Source organism: Cricetulus griseus, chromosome 5 (genome assembly GCF_003668045.3).
Source record: "Cricetulus griseus strain 17A/GY chromosome 5, alternate assembly CriGri-PICRH-1.0, whole genome shotgun sequence".
Taxonomy (NCBI): domain Eukaryota; kingdom Metazoa; phylum Chordata; class Mammalia; order Rodentia; family Cricetidae; genus Cricetulus; species Cricetulus griseus.
The window spans coordinates 97,077,732-97,097,207 of NC_048598.1; the positions used below are offsets into that span (position 1 = coordinate 97,077,732).

The 19,476-nt window shown below is 55.4% G+C and overlaps 1 protein-coding gene across 10 annotated transcripts in view; it reads left to right on the forward strand.

The window, feature by feature from the left end:
- Ptprs (protein tyrosine phosphatase receptor type S) overlaps positions 1–19,476 on the forward strand; it is a 64,073-nt gene that overhangs the window by 17,394 nt on the left and 27,203 nt on the right. For 9 of the 10 annotated variants that reach the window (XM_027416841.2, XM_027416840.1, XM_027416843.1 and 6 more), the window contains exons 2-6: positions 2,047–2,232; positions 4,790–4,935; positions 5,537–5,678; positions 8,225–8,413; positions 12,517–12,627. In XM_027416841.2, the coding sequence (XP_027272642.1) occupies positions 2,142–2,232; positions 4,790–4,935; positions 5,537–5,678; positions 8,225–8,413; positions 12,517–12,627 (679 nt within the window). In that variant the 5' untranslated portion in view covers positions 2,047–2,141. The remainder of the gene's footprint in view (positions 1–2,046; positions 2,233–4,789; positions 4,936–5,536; positions 5,679–8,224; positions 8,414–12,516; positions 12,628–19,476) is intronic. The other variant, XM_035445958.1, reaches the window with a different exon arrangement.

Genomic DNA, 19,476 nt, shown 5'->3' on the forward strand with positions numbered 1-19,476 from the left:
CCTCGTGACCTGTGGTCTGGTGCCTGCTTGTTCCTCAGGGTGCAGCATGGGAGTCTCCATAAGTGGCTGGCCCAGCAAGGCTCAGTCCAGACTCCTCGCAAGCTCACACCCTGAGGCAGCCCTGGGGAGCAATAATGCCTCCCTGAGCCTCAGTTTCCCCTTCTGTAAAGCAGGTGCGACCTGCCTCTAACCAGCTTTTGAGAACAGTGGGGGTCCTTGACTAGTGGCTAGATGGCTGTCCAGGGCCTCAGTTTCCCCAGCTGATAATGATGGATTATGTTACATCCAGTTGTGTGTTTAAAGGCCCACTTGGGTGACACAGTGCCCTCCCCCTTGGAACTTTCTATCTGTATGGGGATGGTGTGTGAACTTCCCTCAGTTGCTATTTTCTGCCTCTACCCCACATCCCAGTCCTCCCAGGCTGTGGGCTTGCTTGGTTCCTCAGTTTCCCCCAGAGGCTCTTCTAGGGCTTGTCTGAGCGGCGTGGGCTTGACTGCTCCTGTCCTTGCTCTAGCCACACACAGAGGCACCTTAGCTGGGGCTGATGCCAGCAGCCTGTCCCAGGCTGGCATGGCTCTTCTTCCTGAGTGTTCAGGGCTGCAGGGTGGGTCCAGGGCAAGAGGCTGATCCGGGACTTTGTCTGTTCCTCTAGTTGCCAGGAGATTGGGTCCATGGGTGTTGTGTACATTCTGAGTGTGTGGGCCTGTGTGTGGACTGCTACCACTGTGGGGGAAGGGACGTGGTGGGGGACACCCAGCAAGCCATGTCTGCACCCTTGAAAGGTTTACTGACCCTCACTGTGTGTCTGACAGCTGTGGCCCTACTGTGTGCATCCCACTGTGGTCCTGGGTGTGAATCCCTCCCCTCCATGTACCTCTGTATATTAGACTTGGTGGTCTGACTCTGTTCAGAATTGGACTGGGCACACAGGTGGGGGCGTCCTCATCTTGGCAACCTGACTGTGAATGTCAGGGTCTGATGTCTCTGTATGGCCACAGCCTATGCCCAGGTCCACTTGCCATCTGACTGTGTTCCCTGGGTCTGCCTGCAGCCTGAATATGTGCCTAGGTCTGTCTACTGTCTGACTGGCCGTGTGCGTGCCTGTGTAACTGTGGTCTGACTGTGTGTGTATTAGCCCCCTCTTGCCGTCCCCCATCCATGCCCTCCTGGCTCACACTAGGCCATCAGCTGGCCACTGCACGCCCTGCCCTCCTCTAGGGCTGGGTGAGGCAACCACAACTGAGTATTTTGGGAGACAGGATCACAGGGTCACCCTGCCATTATGTGCCTCTCTCCTCCCCAGGGCCACAGCCTGGGCCCTCCTGGGGTGTGGTGGTCACACTATCTGACCCCTCCTTGGTCTTTCCATCCCACTGCCTTAGCCTGAGGCAGAGTGTGAGCTTCAGGATGCTGGTTTCAAGGTGTGCCTGAGGGTTGCTGCACCCAGGAACTTGGGTCTTTGTGGGTGGGCTCGAGACTGGAGCCCATGTGGGATATTGGGTAAATGCCACAGAACCATATCTGTCATTTCCTGCCTGCACAGTGGACTGGCTCCATGAGCTGAGATTCACCCAGTCGGGGAGAGACAGTACTAGTTATCCTGGGGACTCTGGGAACTGTGGCCAGTGTTAGGTCAGGGTAGGGAGTGTTGAGGCAAGTAATGGGTTTCAGCTGGTGGTTAGAGACTTAGCCCACATTGGCCTCTAGAGGCCAGAAAGTCAAGATTCAAGCTTGGCAAATTCATTGGGTGGGGCTCAGTGTGAGGGTGGAGGTGCCCACTCTGACTTCTACTCCAGGACAGAGAAACTGAGGAGCCAGAGGTGGAAGGGTCAGGAGTTTAAAGTCATTGGCTACATAGCAAGTTGTGGGGCAGCCTGGGCTACAAGAGATGCTGTCTCTAGAAACTGCTGTGCCCAACTGGGTCAGGGCAGTGATCCCATACAGATCCACCCGTGGGTCCCTGGGTGTGGCTCCCTCTCCCAGACCACTTGCATGGAATCCCTGGGTTCCCACTCCCCACTCACTGCTGCTCTATTGTTCCCACAGACGCTGCCCCTCTGGACACCTTGGCTTGAGGCCTGTCTGTGAGGGACGGGGGCGCCGTCCCCCACCAGGGCAGAGGCCAGAGGCCACTGCCAAGCATGGCGCCCACCTGGAATCCCAGTGTGGTGTCCATGGTAGGTCCCGTGGGGCTCTTCCTCATACTGCTGGCCAGAGGATGCTCAGCTGAAGGTGAGAGGCCAGCCTGGAGTGGGGTGGACCTGGCCGTGTGTCTGTTCTAGGGTGTGTGTACGTGTAGCTCCCCAGCCCAGGGCTTCCCAGTGTGACCCAAACAGAACTTGCATGTTCAAGGAAGAGGCTTGGTGCCTAGATGTGTGAAAGGGTGTATACAGCAGAGGTGATGCTGGTGTCAGGTAATGGTGATTGACTCCTGAGTGTCCACTGCACCAGTGTCAGGTGAGGTCTGACCAGGAGGAGCTGAGGCAGACTTTTAGGAAAGAGGGCTTGGGGGCCAGGGTTTTGTAGGTGTATAAGAGTCTGCTGACATTCCTGGTGGAGTTGACTGACCATGGAAAAGTCTGGAAATAAAACATGTTGATGGATCTGGAGTGGTGGTGCATGCCTTTAATCCCAGCACTTTGAGGTCAGCCCTGGCTGGTTAGTGAGACCCTGTCTAAGAAAACCTAAACAAACCAAAAAATAGGTGGGAGAGATGACTCAGTGCTTAGAGCACCAACTGCTCTTCCAGAGGACTTGGGTTCAATTCCCTGTAACCATCTAGAGACTCACAAACATCTGTGACTCCCATTCCAGGGGATCTGACGCCCCCTTCTGGCAACCAAGGGTGCTGCATGCAACCACACAAATCTTTTAAGGGGAGAGTGGTGTACTTCAGACAAAGTCAGGGTCTCATTTTACTTACTGTTAAGATGTATACAGAGCCTCAGTTTGGGCTTGACACCGAGATCCATCATCACATAGGAGACCCCCTACCCAAGGGGCTTTGGAGGGTAAGGGCAGGCTAAACCCCTTTCTTCATAGGAAGTATGGCGGAGGCAGAGCTGGTGATGCAGTTGCAGAGGGCAGGCACTGGGGACCCTAATGACTGGTCCAGGAGGTGCTGAGGAAGGCAGTGGCCTTGGACAGGAGTCCCAGCCTAGGCTTGGTTGCTTGTGTGACAGGTGCAAGCCAGGTCTGGTCTCCACGGCTGTTCTGCCTGGAGCTCAGAACATGGGTCTGTCCTGCTGGAAGCCCTTCACCTGGAGCCTAGATGCTCACGGGCACCCTGGCTAGTGCAGCAGTGTTCCATGGGTTCAGATTGTCAATTTCTGATACAGAAATGGCTCTGGGTCCAGGGGACCCCAGGTCATTCCTGTGGGCAGCAGAAGAGGGGCCCCAGGAATAGTCACCTCAGTGCTTGGACCTGTCATGGGCTAAGGGGAAATGGAGACCTGGGTTGTCGGGTTTTTTTTGTTTTGTTTTGTTTATTTATTTATTTTTTTGGTTTTTCAAGACAGAGTTTCCCTGTGGCTTTGGAGGCTATCCTGGAACTAGCTCTTGTAGACCAGGCTGGCCTCGGACTCACAGAGATCTGCCTGCCTCTGCCTCCTGAGTGCTAGGATTAAAGATGTGCGCCAGCAACGCCCGGCGCTGGGTTGTCATTTCTGAGTTCTCTGGGGGAACCTTGTGGAAACCCATTAGTACCCCCAAATCTGTAACAAGGGAATACATGCAGCAGCCTGGACACTGGGAGCTGTGAGTTGAGAGCCTCTTATGGGGGGGGAGGCTGGTCAGCCCCTGTGGCAGCCACACCTGTTGATAGCTCAGTGTGACCCATGGACGGAAGTAGCTGGGGTCTGTGGGGACCCGAGAAGCCAGTGGACTCCCTTTACCTCTCCTGGCTCACTCTGAGTTGAGAGGTTTGAATGCATACACATACACACACACACACACACACATACACACACACATACACACACACACACACACACACACACACACACACACATACACACACACATACACACACACACATACACACACATACACATACACACACACACACACACACACACACACACACACACACACACACACACACACACACACCACATGCCTTTCCCAGTTCCCTTCTTGTTGGGTGCTTAGGTTGCATCCCCAGCTTTGCTTTGGGGACTTCTGAGGAAGATATTGCAGCTCAGCTGTTATTAATGTACTGTGTCCAGTCCTGGGGCAAAACCAGACTGCTACCAAGCAGCCAGGCTTGCATCAAAGCTGGGCTCCCAGCCTTCCTCAGAGGCAGGGAGTGTGCAATGGATCTGCTTGAGGCTCTCTGGATGGAAAGCCAAGCCCCTTCCCAGGCCTGCACCCTGGCTCACGCCACTCTCCAGTGCTCTAGGTTCAAATACTGACTTTAGTCATCTTTTACATTTCTATTTGGGTATTCATTTGCATATTAATTACTATTGTGAATATTAATTGCTACTGGAATCAGAGGGCTTAGTGGCAAGCACCTGTACCTGCTGGGCCCTTTAGCTAGCCCTTAAACTCAGTGCCTTAGTTTCCCCACAAGTCTAATTAAAGAATTAGGACACATTTTGTTCCTTTTGGGGGTGAGTCCATGTATAAAAGGTCATCACTGAGGCATCTCTGGGGGCTCAGTGTGGGGACCCTAGTCTCTGAAGGGTAATGTGCGCGTGTGTGAGCATGTGGGAGGCGTTTCCTCCTGTCTGTCAACCTCTGTTGGTCTCTAGTCTTCAGCCCTCCCCTCTTCTTGCTGAACCCCCAGAGCCTCCCAGGTTTATAAAAGAGCCCAAGGACCAGATCGGTGTGTCAGGAGGCGTAGCCTCCTTTGTGTGCCAGGCCACGGGTGATCCCAAGCCACGGGTGACCTGGAACAAGAAGGGCAAGAAAGTAAACTCACAGCGCTTTGAGGTGAGCTGGGGCCAGGATGGGGGTGCCTTCCACCCAGCACACCCATTCACGGAGGGGACAGTGGCTGAACCTCAGGGTGCACCCCTCTTCCTGACGCCACAGGCTTCCCTAGTCTATTACTCAGTGCCGTGTGTCCTCAGGCAAGGCCATCTTTTCTGAGTCTAAACTCACAACCTCACCTGGGACAAAAATGCACACAGCTGAATACACACGTGACTATAGACACACACGTGTCCATGCCCTGTAATTAGTGTAGAGTAGGTGGGTTTCAGGCTCAGCTCCATCCAGGCACTTAGTCAGCGTGGTTACGTGTGCATCTCTTGGCTCCTCTTCTTTCACTGTGACTGATCCTGGGTGGCATCTTGTGTGCACACTCACGTGTGCCCACCTGCACACATGGGACTCCCTTGGCTCACGGACACCATGAATCTGGGGTGGCTGCTGCCCCCACCCCTGCAGCACAGTCCTGCTGGGGTGAAACCTGGCCTGGACCTGCCTCACTGTCACCTATCCCATTCCCCATGTGTGTTTCTCCCATTGTGTGTCTCTGCCCTGTGTCCTGCCCTCCCCACCCTCTTGCCACCCCGCGCCCTCCCCACAGACCATTGACTTTGATGAGAGCTCCGGGGCGGTGCTGAGGATCCAGCCACTGCGGACACCCCGGGATGAGAACGTGTACGAATGTGTGGCCCAGAACTCGGTGGGGGAAATCACAGTTCATGCGAAGCTGACCGTCCTCCGAGGTACCACATGCGGCCCGCGCGCCCCCATCCCCCAGGCTCACGGAGGAGGGAACAGACTGCACACTTTGTTCCCAAGCCTGGAACCCTCCTCATTGCCTGTTGTTTTGTTCTTTAAGGACTTGGGTTTCTCTGCCCCCCAACACTGCCCACCCCCGTGGTTTGTGTGGTTTAAAATGTCTGCAGTTGATGGGCTTCAGGTTCAGCCTGATCGAGGTGCTCAGACAGTGCTCTCTGGTCTCTGTCCCTCTGTCTCTGTGTCTCCTGTGATCCTCTGTCCCAGTAAGCTTGGGTCACAAGTGCCTTACCACTCAGGAGCAGATAGCCATGGTTGGTCTCACATCTGCTTGGAGCTACCAGTAGGCCAGCCCCCACAGAAGAACTTAGCAAAGGGTGGGTCCCCAAAGGCAGGACAGATAACTCATGCCCTGGCTCAGTCTAAGGGACACTAAGATGTTCCTTTAACACGGGCATCAAACAACTGAGTTCAGATCCTGAGGCAGCTGCATTGGAGCTTTGTGACTCCAGCAGGGTTAATGAACCTGTCAGAACTGGGGTGTCGCCGGGCATTGGTGGTACACACCTTTAATCCCAGCACTCAGGAGGTAGAGGCAGGTGGATCTCTGTGAGTTCGAGGCCAGACTGGACTCCAGAGAGAGTGCCAGGACAGGCTCCAAAGCTACACAGAGAAACCCTGTCTCAACCCCCCCACCCAAAAAAAAAAAAAAGAACTGGGATGTCTGCCTCTTAGGGACATTGCATTTATAGCCATGAGCATTTCCCTGGGCATCGCAGGTCCCCAGTGGCTCTCTCCTAAAGCTGGGACACAGGACCAGTCACATTGGTGGGAGCTCTGAGCCACCCCAGGGCACTGTGCATTCTGGGAATTCTCTGTTTTCTAACAAGGGGCCCCACAGTGAGCTCTGTGACTGTGGGTAGGGGCGGAGCCAGGCATAGTCCACACACTCCAGGGCTCCTCCTCCCCCTTCTCTCTTTGGGATATTTTTTGCCTTGACCTTTCCCAGCACAGACTCGGCAGCCAGCCTCCTGCTGCCCTGTGCCAGCCTTATTGTCAACACTTCCAGAGCTGGGACTCACTCATCCATCACACACTGATCACTGGGAGTCTGGAAAGATTCTCGCACCCCCTTGAGCTTCAGACACCCTGGCCACCTCCCTTTGTTCTTTGACCATTGCCTGCCCCCCCCAGGCCCCAGGACACCCCCCTTCTGCCTGCTGTGGGCTGCCAGAGCCAATGCCATTGTGCCTGTCTCTCTACTTCCTGTCCATCTGATTATGACCAGGGGGTGTGAACACTGAGGAGTTGGGCACAGTGTGGCATGTGGGGACACTGGGAATCGGGCCCCTTCCCAGCTCTGTACCCCAGCTGGCTGCTGTAGCATCCATATAAGCGTGGGACCCTTCTGGGCTGTCTGGAGCCTGCTACATCTTGGGTTGAGTTCTCTACCAGGACAGTTGCTTCCCGTCCACTTCTTTCCTCAGCCACCTTCACGGTGCCCACCGTCTAGTCCTTCTGACGTCGTATTCCAAGCCGATGACTGTTACATCCCCTTTCACTCATGGCGTCCCAAGAGCTTCTGAGGCTCCAGGCTTTTCTCTCCAAACACCTTCAGCCACAAGCCAAATGGCTCCCGTTGCAAACACCAATTTTGGTGTCATGGCCGGTGGGACATGCCACAGATGACAGGACCACCTGTGTGAGAGGCTATGACTGTCACACTGTCAACATAGCAGATGGTCCCCCAAGCTCTTGGTCCCTGGGTTATCGGTCTTTTTTTATACAGCCATTTAGGGACATGTCTGGTGACCCCCGTGCCAGCTCTTGTGTCCTGCACAGGCCTCTTGCAGTGTTCCATTTCCACCTGGCATCCCCAGGGAACAGCAGATACCCCTGGGGCTGGGGTGGCTCCATGTTGTCCCCACCTCCTGCTCTCCTGGTGGCCCCGGCTGGGCTCAGGGTCATGCTCCTCTTGCCTCTCCTTCCTGGGTAATGGGGTGTCAGATTGGGATTCTGCAGGGACACAGTCATGTCTCAGCAAACTGGGTTTGACATTCTGAAGGAGACATTTGGGTTCTGAGAAATTCTGGAAGGATCTAGACCACATCCACTTGTTCCAGGGGACGTTTGGGTGGAGGCAGGAGGGGACTGCAGAAGTATGTGGCCTGGGCCCAGGAAAGGGTGTGGCTGCTCCAGATGAGAGGCTAAGGGGTCTGTGTTGGTGTCACCACTCCGTGAAACCCAGTGTCCCAGTCTCTAGCTGTAGAGACCAGCATGGGGCCCTCCCAGGGGCAGTGTTAGCCCAGGTCAATAAGGTAATGGGAAACCGTAGCAGGCGGACAGAGAGCCCTCTGTGCTGGAGTCAGGCCTATGACTCCAGCTCTGCCCAAGCAGCCATGAGGTCTCAGGGACATGAGCCACAGAGGGTGGCGGACTGGGACTGTGGATGCCCAGGGTGCATCCTAGCTAGGGATGTTTCTTGCAATAACCATATTCCTTTCCCGTTTTCTTCCTGTCTCCACACCTCCAGAGGACCAGCTACCCCCTGGCTTTCCCAACATTGACATGGGTCCCCAGCTGAAAGTTGTGGAGCGCACGCGCACAGCCACCATGCTTTGTGCTGCCAGCGGGAACCCTGACCCCGAGATCACCTGGTTCAAGGACTTCCTGCCTGTGGACCCCAGTGCCAGCAATGGGCGCATCAAGCAGCTTAGATCAGGTGGGCACAGGTGGCTGATGGGAATGCGGGTGTCATCGAGGGCAACAAACAGCCCATGCCTTGGGCCTGGTGGGGAATAGGCCGGTAGTGATCCAAGGATGGAACACATGGAGCACATGGAGCAGAGATCAGGCCTAGCACCCAAACCACAGGATGCCACAGAGTCCCACCGTGGGATCAGGGCTCTGGGACTTGATAGTGTGCATTGTGGGTGAGGATAGCTATAGCTGATGGGTAATTGCAGAGCACCAGTCATGCAAGTAGGCAGGGTGATGAGGACCCTAGCTCCAGGGTGTGTTAATAGGATGTGGTCAGTTAAGGTAATGGGGAGCCATAGAAGGTAGTAGAGACAGAGACAGACAGATAGACAGACAGACAGACAGACAGAGACACGAATAGTGATAGAGCAGTCAGTGGGCTTCAGGTGTAGGGAGCCTAGGGGAGCTGGGTATGGTGGTGACCGAGGGTTTGCAATGCCAGGAGAGATGGAGGGTCACCAGCAGGCAGGGTAATGGGGGCCACAGAGGCTCCTGGGAGTGTCCCTGGTGCTGAAGGTGTCAGAACCAAGCAGTGTTGACGAGTGTCTGTCATGGTTCTAGCCAGTCTGGGGAGGCCAGGCCTTGGGACTAGTGAGGCTTGGGTGGTTTACAGTGTTGTCTCAGCGGAGACTCCATTTGGCCCATTGATGAGTCTGTGTTCCCTGTCACTTGTCTGTCTGTGTGCGTGTGGCTCCCTGAGTGGGGAGCCCTGCCTCCTGTGTGCAAAGTGCAGGGACTGGGCTCTCTGCCACATGTGTGCCTGCTGGCCCGAGTGTTGTCTGTGTTCCCCGTCTCTTCACATTCTCACTCAACCCCCTCTCCTCCCCGCAGCCTCCCCGTCGCAAGGCCATCCCTTGTCCTCAGGGTAACCATTCTGTGCCCACCCCCCACCCCAAAGTTCCCTGAGACGGTTGCCCAATGGCAGCCACACAATCCGCTCACATCACAGGGGAGCCCTCGCACTCTGAGGCACCTCCTGGCCATCATGTGGCCATGGTCCAGGGGTGACAGCTAAACACTGTATAAATATACCACCCTGGGACCTGCCCTGTACCCTGTAGTCCCCGTCCTCCCTTGGGCCCATGAGCGGCTGGATGCCCAGTGGCCACCCTTTAACCTTCTTCTCTCTTCTCCTGCCTCTGTGTAACGCTCAGAAAGCTTCGGTAAGTCCTCACTTCTCTGCCACACCAACCACTAACAGTCCTGCCGCCCTCCACCCCTACACTAACAGCCACCGTGACGGTAACTGACCCACTGCGTGTGGCATGTATACTAACGCCCTCTCCTGCCCCCCCATGGTGGGCTGAAGAAAGACCCCACCCACAAGGAAAAGAGGAAAAATGCCACCTGACCCCAGGCTGGGGGACCTCACACTTCACGAGCCCCCGCTCTGAGCTTCCTCCAGTGCTCCAGTAGAGATGGGATTTAATGCCAAAGATGCTGTGTGGAACTGGAACATTCATTCTGAAACCAGCTGCTGGGTTAATTCTTGCTAAAGTTATAGTGACTGATGCAAGCACTCTAGAAGCCCTGGGCTTTAAACCCAGTACCATCAAAATAAAGGTGGAAAAGGAAATGAGGTACCTTTTCCCTTAAGGGGGTGGCAGTGTGAGCAATGCCCTGGCGCCTCCTCCCGCCACTGTAACCCACGAAAAGCTAGTGTTCCATTATGACCACTCCCGACTCCCACCACACAGTTAACAAGTTCCCATTGGCTCCTACTGACAGTGGGTGGAGCAGCCTCAAGGGGGTGTGATGTCTCTATGGGGCTTGATGGTTGCACCTTTAACCCCAGCACTTAGGAGTAAGAGGCAGGAGGATTGCAATGAGTCAGATGACAGTTTGGTCTACATAGTGAGTTCCAGGCCAGCCAGGCTGCATAGACCCTGTGGGAGGGAGGAAGAGGCAGGAGTCAGGATGCATGGCCACAGCTCAGAAGGTGTGAGACATGGTGTCCAAGCCCCACCGCCTTCTGCCAAGAGACTGCCTGAGACTGGCCCTGACTGCCTCAGTTTACCAGACCGTGCAGCAGTCCTGGGCTAGCTCTTATGGCTGCTGCTGGCTTCGGCCCTGACAAATGGCATAAGGCTGCATGGGCACCCCCAGCCTGGAGCCTTCTCTTCCCTGGGCATGGCCAAGCCACAGACAGCTTTTTCCTCTTTTCCTTCAGAGTTGAAGGAGGCAGCAGGGTTCCCTCCACCCTCGGCTCCCTTCCCACAACTCCCTCTCAGCCTTGGTGATACCCAGCCCCACCTCACCAGTGCCCAGCCCTCTGGAGCTAACTCCTGTCCCTCCCTGGTCACTAACAAGACTCCTGGGACCCTCCTGCTACCCACCCCTCCCTATTTGGATTTCAAAGCAACCCCTTGCTGGAACCCCAAAGTAACCCGAGGGAGGAGGCGCAGTCTCCCTGGGACCTCACCTAGACCCAAGGAGGCCGCCTGCAGGAAGCGTCTGCCCCAAAGGCCCCCAGCCCCAGCCCTCATGAGGCTGACTGCAGCTCCACTGCCTGGCAAAGGGACAGGTGTGACTCCTGGCCCCTCGGCCCCCTCTCCTGTGACATTCACCTGTGTCTCTCTGTTTCCCTTACAGAAAGCACCCCTATCCGAGGTAAGAGGCCCACCCCTCACCAGCCGGCCCTCAGCTCTCAGTAGCCCCCACATCCGCCACATGGCTCCCTCACATCCCTCTGGTGTTTCTGTCTGTCTGTGGTTTGGGCCGAGTGTGGCTGCAGGGGACCTTGTGGGCATTCAGCTTCGGGGACAGGCAGTGCCTCTCATGCCCACCTGAACCCCTGCTCCCGCAGAGCCCTCGCCTCACGGCCATCTACCATGAGCTGCAAAAGGGCCTTCTAAGATTTAGGGGTATTCAGCCTGGAGGGTTCAGAGAAAGGAATTCTCCAAAGATCAGTCTGATAACTCATTTACCCAGGGCACATGAAAACAGACCAGTGCTGATGTGCTGTGGTATCTCAAACAGGTTTCCTACCCTCTCTGGTCTCTGCAGTAGCCTTAAAGTCAGTAGGAAGTATTCTATGGTGGCCATCCTCCACCACCACTCAAGAGAGGAGACATGAGGGTCTCTGGGCCCTGTCACTACTGGAGTACAGTGTCCATAAACCCAGAGAAAGTGAATAGGAAGTCTGGACCAGCAGGGTTTGGGAGCCCAGGGTTGCCGCACATGGCTGTCGCTGCATCCGGTTCAATAGGAGCAGGCCTGTAGTCTGACATCCTTAGCCAGGCTCTCTTCTCCAGTCTGCTGTAAATCAAGCATGGTGAGGCAGACCTTTGGTGGCAGGTGTGGCCGCCTCCATCTCACTTCTTTTAATTTGTAAGTGCTAAGCTGTTTCACCGAGGCTGAGATTTCAAGTCTCCCTGGCTTTGCTGTGAAGGAGCTACCTGGCTTTAGCCAGTTTGAATTACCCTTGGGGTAAGCATGGCCTTCTCCAGGCCCTGTGGTGTGCACAGCTCCCTCTTCGGAACCTCTGTGTTTGAATTTTGTTCTTTTGTTGGATTTTGGGGCGAGGTCTCCCATAGCCCAGGCTGATCTGAGGAGCATGTTATCTTCTGCTTGGGCATGCACCAGCCACCAGCCTGGCTCAGAGGGCTGTGACCTCAAATGTGGGTCGCCCTGGGCCCCGGGACCTGGAGTGAGGAGTTTCTGTCCCGAGGCCAAGGTTTGGGACTTATTAAAGTTCCTATGCTCTGTCCCGGGTTTCAGACTTGAGATCTGACCCAAGCCACTGTGTGTGTAGCCCCTATGTACTTCTCCCAGCAACTGTCAACCTCTACCCTGGGGGAGGATTGACCCTTTCCACTGACTGGCAGCTGCCCTAGGAGGGCGGGGCTGGGATCACCTGCAAGTCTGGTGTGGCCTGTTGGTTGGAAGGAGGCTGGGGTGGCCTCTGCCTCCTCCCATGCCCTGGGAGTGGCATTCTACAATGCTGTGCCCCATGGAGTCCCTTCATCAGTGAGCAGTTCAGATGTGACAGTGGGGTGCTTATCAGGCCTGGCCCCATCTCAGTGCTAGCCATCATGGCCAAGGTCCCATCTCCTGTCCCCGCAGGTGCCCTTCAGATTGAGAGCAGCGAGGAGACAGACCAGGGCAAGTACGAGTGCGTGGCCACCAACAGCGCTGGTGTGCGCTATTCTTCACCTGCCAACCTCTACGTGCGAGGTAGGGAACTCCGCCAGGCAGAGGCAGGGACCCACCGTCCCACCCTGTCCCATCCCATCCCTGGGCTCATGGCCTCCTGGCTCCCCTGTCCTGTGCTGCCCCGAGCAGGAAGGCCCTAACCCCATCCATGGGGTCACTGGAATGACAGTCACCGAACTGTGGGCCTCTGGGGTCATGCTGGTGGCAAGGTGGGTGGGTGGGGGTTGGTGGGCCGATCTCGGGCCTACAGGGCTGGGGGAGCCTGAGGGCCACTGCCCCCCTGCCACATCCCCACCCCCCAAGTTGGCTTGTGTGGTATGTGTGCCTCCTGTGTCCTGCTGGCTTCGCTTCTCTGAACCTGTGGCCTCGTGGCTCCCTGCTTCCCTTCCCCGTCCAGTGTCCTCTAGCGAAGACTGTGGGGAATGGGGTTTCCAAGCTGTCCTCCCACCCGGCATCCCAGAACCCAGTGCTCGTTCTAGAAGGAATAAACCCAGGCCGTGGGAGGCCAGGGCCACAGCTCACACCTGGGCCTGTGGCTTGGTGGCAAGACATGCCGCTGGGCCCTTGGGACCTCATGTGGATCTCAGAATCCCAGGCTCATGCCGTTATGGCTGGAAGCCTCGGGTCCTTGACGGCCGCCTCCCGTGCCTCCACCCGCAGGAGGCTTCCTTTGGACCCTTGGTGCACCCACATCCCAGGGGCACCCCGGGTACTCCTGTCTGCTTGTATCAGTTGGCCTGCTCACCTTCCTCCCCCAGCCTCAGTTTCCCTGCAGTGCCCCTGGCCTTCACCCCTCTCCACCCAGGGAGGCCGGCAGGCTGTCCCTCTCCCTCTAGTCCTTGCTTTCCTTGGCCCCTAGTCAACTCCTTTGGGTCCTGGCTGTGGGTTTTACATCTTGGCTCCAAGCAGGAGGCCGTATGGAGGGAGGGTGAGTGGGTGGGAGGGGGGCCAGTCTGATCTTCTGCCATCATGGCACCCGGGTGAGTTGCGGTCCCCGCAGGACTCCAGTGACCGGCCTTCATCTAACTTGCGTGTGTCTTGGTGGACACTGGGGATGGGGGGGTTGTAAATCTGGTAGGGCTCAGGAGAGAGGGGAAGGCAGGGGTGGAGCAGGGAGGGGGGAGCCCCTAGTGAGGGTGTGAGGAGGGAGGAGGGCCCTGTGTGTCCTGGCCAAGCCCCTCCCTGAGGGCAGGTGAGGGTCGGGAGAGTGAGTCAGCCCTGCTGGCTGTGCTCTGGCACTGAGCCAAGACAGGGAGATTTATGTTCTTTTTTCTTTCTTGATTTTAATTTCTTTTATTTTTTTGGTTTAAAGAAAGCAAGCGAGCGATTGCAGCCTTAGCGTGGGAAGTCCTCTTTTTACTCTCTGTATCTCCCCTATTTTTTCTCTTCTCCCCATGTCATTGTGCGCATCAAACCCCCTTTACATCCCTCAGAGCTTCGAGAAGGTTGGTGTGGTTTTTTTCTTTTTTACTTTCTTTACCCACATTTTTACATTCTGAAAAAAAAATTATAACAGTTGACACATGCTCACACACACCAGAAACACACGCAGACACCGCACAGACACACGCACACATGCACACAGAAAATGAATAGCAAAACAGACGTAAAGTGGAATGAGGTACCGAGCCTAAAGCAAACAACCCAGAAAGACACACAGAACGTAATGTCAGCCGCCGGCGCGGCTGGCACACGCGATGCTTGCATTGTGGTCGCCTCTGCATCCCTTGGTAATGTTGTTGCTAAGTTTTTTGCACTCCTCGTCGTCATGGTAACTTGGGCCTGATGCATGCTGGGAGAATGTAAAAAAATTTTTTTCTCTGCATGCCACTCCTGTCAGTTTGGTGGATTCCCGACCTTCTGTTGGAGTGTTTGTCTCCTGTTTGTTTTGTTTTCTTGATTTATTTTCTTATTTTTTAAAACTTTTTTTTATAAGTTTCGTTTTGGGGGGATTGATTGCCTCTTCCCACCCTGCTTCCCTTCACCAGATGCCTTCTCCCCCAAAGCGATGTCTTTGGTCCTGTCTTGTTTTGTGCTGTTTGGTTTTGGTTTTCTTGGCCTGAGCTGTTGTGGTTGTTACCAAACGCATTGTGAGTTCAAAGCCAGTGTTCCTGTCCCAGCTGTCACCCAAAGGGCGGATGGGGTCCCACAGCTGGGATGCTTTGATGAAAAGTGACCACTCAGGCACCAAAGGACAGGGGGGGGCACCCTGGTTAACTGGTTCCTAGTCGGGGAATTCCCTCTGGACTGCTGACAGGAGGGAGTCCCCAAGGGCGTTTCCCATCCTCCTGCCTCAGCCAGGGGCTGCCAGTGCCCCAGTTCCGGCTCAGTATCAGCCAATCTACAAAAGAGTAGGTGCCACAGCGCCAGAATCTCAAGCGCTTGGCAGGAAGTATAGAGTGCCAGCCTACAGTGGCTTCATGCATGTCGGCTGTGCTCATCTAGAACTGCCTATGGGGGTGTGTAATTGACAGACTTTCGGAGAATACTCGGCTATCGAGCTTGTCTGCAGCATGTGCCTCTGCCTCCCAGGCGATGTTATCTGCTGCTCCCTTCTCTCAGGCTCTGGGTATAATCACAAGTGTGTTGTCCGGCAGTGTGGTCACTTTCTGATCACCCGAAGCATCAGGGCTGTGGAATTCCCAAGAAAACCAGGGGTATTTTGGGCGTGGCCTCTCCCCGACTCTCTCTCTTTTCCCATTCTTCCCTCCCCCTTTGTTTGCCCCCCTCTTTCTAAACTTTCTTTTTTTCCTCTCTCTCTTAGCTCTGTCTTGCTCTCTCTCGTTCTTCTGAGATCCACACATTCACCATTTGTCCTATCCACAATAAAAAAACCCCATTAGTACCCGGTCTGCTCTCTACTTCTCTGCTCTGCTGGACAGCTGAGGGCCACCCCATCCCCCCACCCCCCGCCCAAGCAGGTTATCCCTTCCCTCCAGCCTCTTCTCTGCCTTCCGGGTTATTAAATCCAAAGCACTGTCAGCAAAAGGTCTCTAGATGCCTCCGGAAGGGATGTTGTTGCTCCCACTGTCAGCTTGAGCCCCAGCAAAGCAGGTCCTGGTACACTGTACCTGGGCGACAGGGCCCCGAAGGCCACCTGGGTTTGGAGAGCAGTGACACAGGCTGCGTGCACCCTGTCAGGTGCTGATGTCCACACATGTGACCTTGTCTGCTCATGGGAACTGTGAAGTTCCTGATTGCTCGATGGCTCTAAGAGCCAATGGCATCATGCACCCTGGGTGGAGAAGTTCCCAGGTACTCAGGGGAATTGAAAGGTGGGGAGGAAGGGCTCTTGAGCCCTCTCCACTGGGGACAGTGGCTCCTCAGGGCTACTGATGTCACTTTCCTCCTTGTGACTTTCTCTGAGGAAGTCCTGAGGCCCAAGAGACAGAAAAGGGAGCCTAGAGAGGCAAGGCCCCAGGCACATTAGTACCCACCAGGAGAGCAGGGCTGGCCTGTGAGGTCTGCAGAGGGACAGGAGCCTCCACCATTGCTAAGTCACCTTCCTCTAACTGGCAGGTTCAGCTGCTACCGATGGAACCCAGGAGCTGCCCAGTCCTTGACTTCTGGGGACTAAATGGCCAGAGCCCTTTACATGATTGTTTTTAAGTGCACATTCTATACCTCTCTGGGGTTTCCCTGAGGGAAAACAGTGCCAGGAGACAGACAGATGGCGTCATTGTAGGCTGTTCACATTTTCCTCATCAGTAGTTTAAAGCTGTGAGCTTTTAACAGGCTTTCTGTTTAATAAAAAATGATGGCACCTGTTGGCACCCACCAGAACATAGCATTACTGAACCATAATGCTCCTAACCCAGTTAACGGTGCGTCCCCCACCTGCTGCAGAGGGACAGCCTCCCACCTACCCGGGACTCCAAGTGGTGGGCATTCAGGCTACCCAGTGCTGGCCAAGGAGGCCCAGTCCCTGCACGATTTCAGAGCTTGGCTCGGCCCTAGGCCCTTGCAGGTTGGCCTGCTCTGCTCCTGTAACTTGGGGAGACAGTGAGACTGCACCCATGTCCTGGAATTTGTCACCTCCCATGTTCCCAAAATGGAGCTAGAGATATGGGGCCTGGAACTCCTCTCACGTCTCATGTCCCCCAGCTGCTTCTGTGCGGTCTGTTGACCAAGCTGTGTGGCTGTGCCCCACACGCTAGGCCCCTGGCGTGATCTCAGGGAGGTGACGTTACACCATCCCCATCACCCACCTTGTACTGAGGGAGAGAGGGGTCTTCAGCGGGGTCTGGCTGGGGGTTTGCAGGGGCTGCCCCACAGGAACACTGAGCACTGACTGACACGTCGCCTGCTGCCTGCCTCACCCCTGCATCTGTGTCCCCTGTGGGTGGGGTCAAACGGGACATTAGATTACACCTGGTCCTTGGGAGAAACCACAGTCTCCCACGGCCACAGTGGCGGGTTGGGGTGGGGAAGTCAATTGGCAAGACTGTGAGGGAAGTGAAGAGAGAAACAGGGCGCCCCGCCCCCCACATTGAACAACTGGAAAGTGATCTGTGGTGGAGTATAGACCCAACAGCCTGTGCACCACTGCTCAGATGCCCAAGCCAGGGCTCCTGGCCCTCTGGGCCTTCTAGTGCAGCTTCGTGGTTACAGGAGCTGGTGGCGGACAGGGAGGGTTCTCAGGGCACTGAGAACAGAGGGGGAGGGTGGGAGATAGGCTGTGAGCTTGGGCCTCTGCCCTCTCCCTTCCATGACAGGTGTAATCTAAGCTTAACTTACCCCCCCCCACCTTGGAGGCTGCACAAGTCCTTGGCACCCCCCAGCTCTCATTCACATATCCATTTTGGAGTCCAGAGAACCAATCACTTTTTTCTCTCACCCCAAAATGCCCCCACAGACCCTCTTCCCCACCTGCGGCTTGCTCGATGTGTTAACCGTGTGACACTGTCGGACCCTCTACCTAGCGCTTCAACCAGATCACTTCACTGTTTTGAGTTTTCTTCCCCACTCACCCCTCCTGTCCCTGCCCACCTACCCCTCACCCTCAAACCCCCACTTTTTGAGTTTTGGTTTCTGCCTCTCTTCCTGCCTGGGGGAGGGGCCGTCTCCTGGTTGCTTTGATGGTTTTTCAGTTGGTTTGATTTTTTCTTTTTTTTGCCATGTGAATCGGGGTTTGAAGCGACCATCCCCTCCTGACCTGCCACTACCATCCCCCACCCCTGCCACCCAACCCTCCTGACCCCACTCGTCCACGCGGGTTCCCCCTGCTGGGACCCTCCCGGCTACTCGGTGACCAGAAGCGCTGGGGACCAGAGCCAGCTGGAGCGTGCCGAGGACCAAGGCTGGTGTTGCCCCTTATAACCCGCCTGGACCCTCCTTTCAGGTCGGTAATTTGGGGCGGGGGTCCCACGGGGCCTGTCCGTCCTGTGGGCTCTGTGCCCACTTTATTTCATAATGTGCACCTCAAGCCTGCAGCCAAGGGGTGGAGGAACAAAGCGGGTGGGCGACCGCCCAAAACTGGGCAGAACACAGCATCAGCCATCACCCCCACTGGCTGGGAGGGTGCACCGAGGGGATGAGAGCCATCTTCTGCCTACAGCACCCTCCGCTGCAGACTCTGGCAAACCAACCCACTTCCTGAAGGACATAGAAACCAATACGGGGTCATGGAGGCCAGTGAGCAGCTTCTGTGGATGCCCCAGATACCTTCACAGCTGACTGACATGCCCATGTAATGAATGATGGGAGCTATCATTTAACCGATAGTGGCTGGCCATTTAACTGATAGCCACCAGCCATTTAACTGGCAGTGGCTGGCCATTTAACCTATAGCAGCCGGCTGTTTAACTTTTAGAGGCTGGCCATTTAACTGACAGCCGCTGGCCATTCAGCTGGTAGTGGCTGGCCACCTCAGGGACAATGAACATTAAAATGACTTGTGGTCCTATCCAGCATTTAATGGCCACAGTCACAGCCCTGGATGGAAACTGTGTATTCAGGTGGCCTGTGGCTTCTGTATTCTGAAAGCTGAAGTCTTTTCCACGCAGTAGTGCCCTTGACATAAACTAAGGTCAGGTCTCTTTTGATGACTGAAGTGAGCCGTGTAAGCTCTGGGCTCTGCCCCTGGAGGGTTGTACACATTTGCATAGGAGCGGTTCACCTGTAGCCTCTGAGTGTGACAGGTCCCTCAGCTAGGGCCCATGGCTCACTTGACCAAGTGCTTTCACCTCTTCTGGGTCCCCAGTAAAGACACATACATTTAAAGGAACCCAGACAGTGAGAAAGAGACATTCAACTGTCCTTGCTGCTCCTGTATGAGTGTCGGGGAGTGGGCAGGAGTGGCTTTGAGGTTAGCAACTGCTCGATCTTGTTAGCTTCGTCACCTCTCTGATCTGCTGTCTCCTGCAAACTGGGCTTGTTAAGTGGGATCAAATGGGGCAAATGTTCAACCAAGATCTTCAACTCACGGACAGCTGTAAAAGTGGCACATCTGAGCTTGTCATCCTAGCACTCAGGAAGCTAAGGCTGGACCATTGCCATGAGTTGGAGGTCAGCCTGGGCTACAGAGCAAGATCCTGTCTCTTCAGATTGCTGTTGGTTGGTTAATTGGTTGATTGATTGATATAGCAGATAGATAATAGCTACTGGGGATGATAGATGGCAACACTGGGAGTTTGGACAAAAATGTTGGCAACTAGCTGCCTGTGCTGGGTGAGGACCTGGGCTCTTACCCCCTGCGGTCGTCTCTGCTGATACACAAGGAGGCTTAGACCGAGGGTGAAGGCCTCTGCCTCTGGGTTCTAGTGTATTGTTCCCCGTGTGAGGTTCAGGGGCATCTAGAGAGACGGGGTTCTGGGTCTGGGTTGGTCTGCCCTGAGGAAGCCTTCTCTGGGGGCTTTTGCCCCTCTGGTG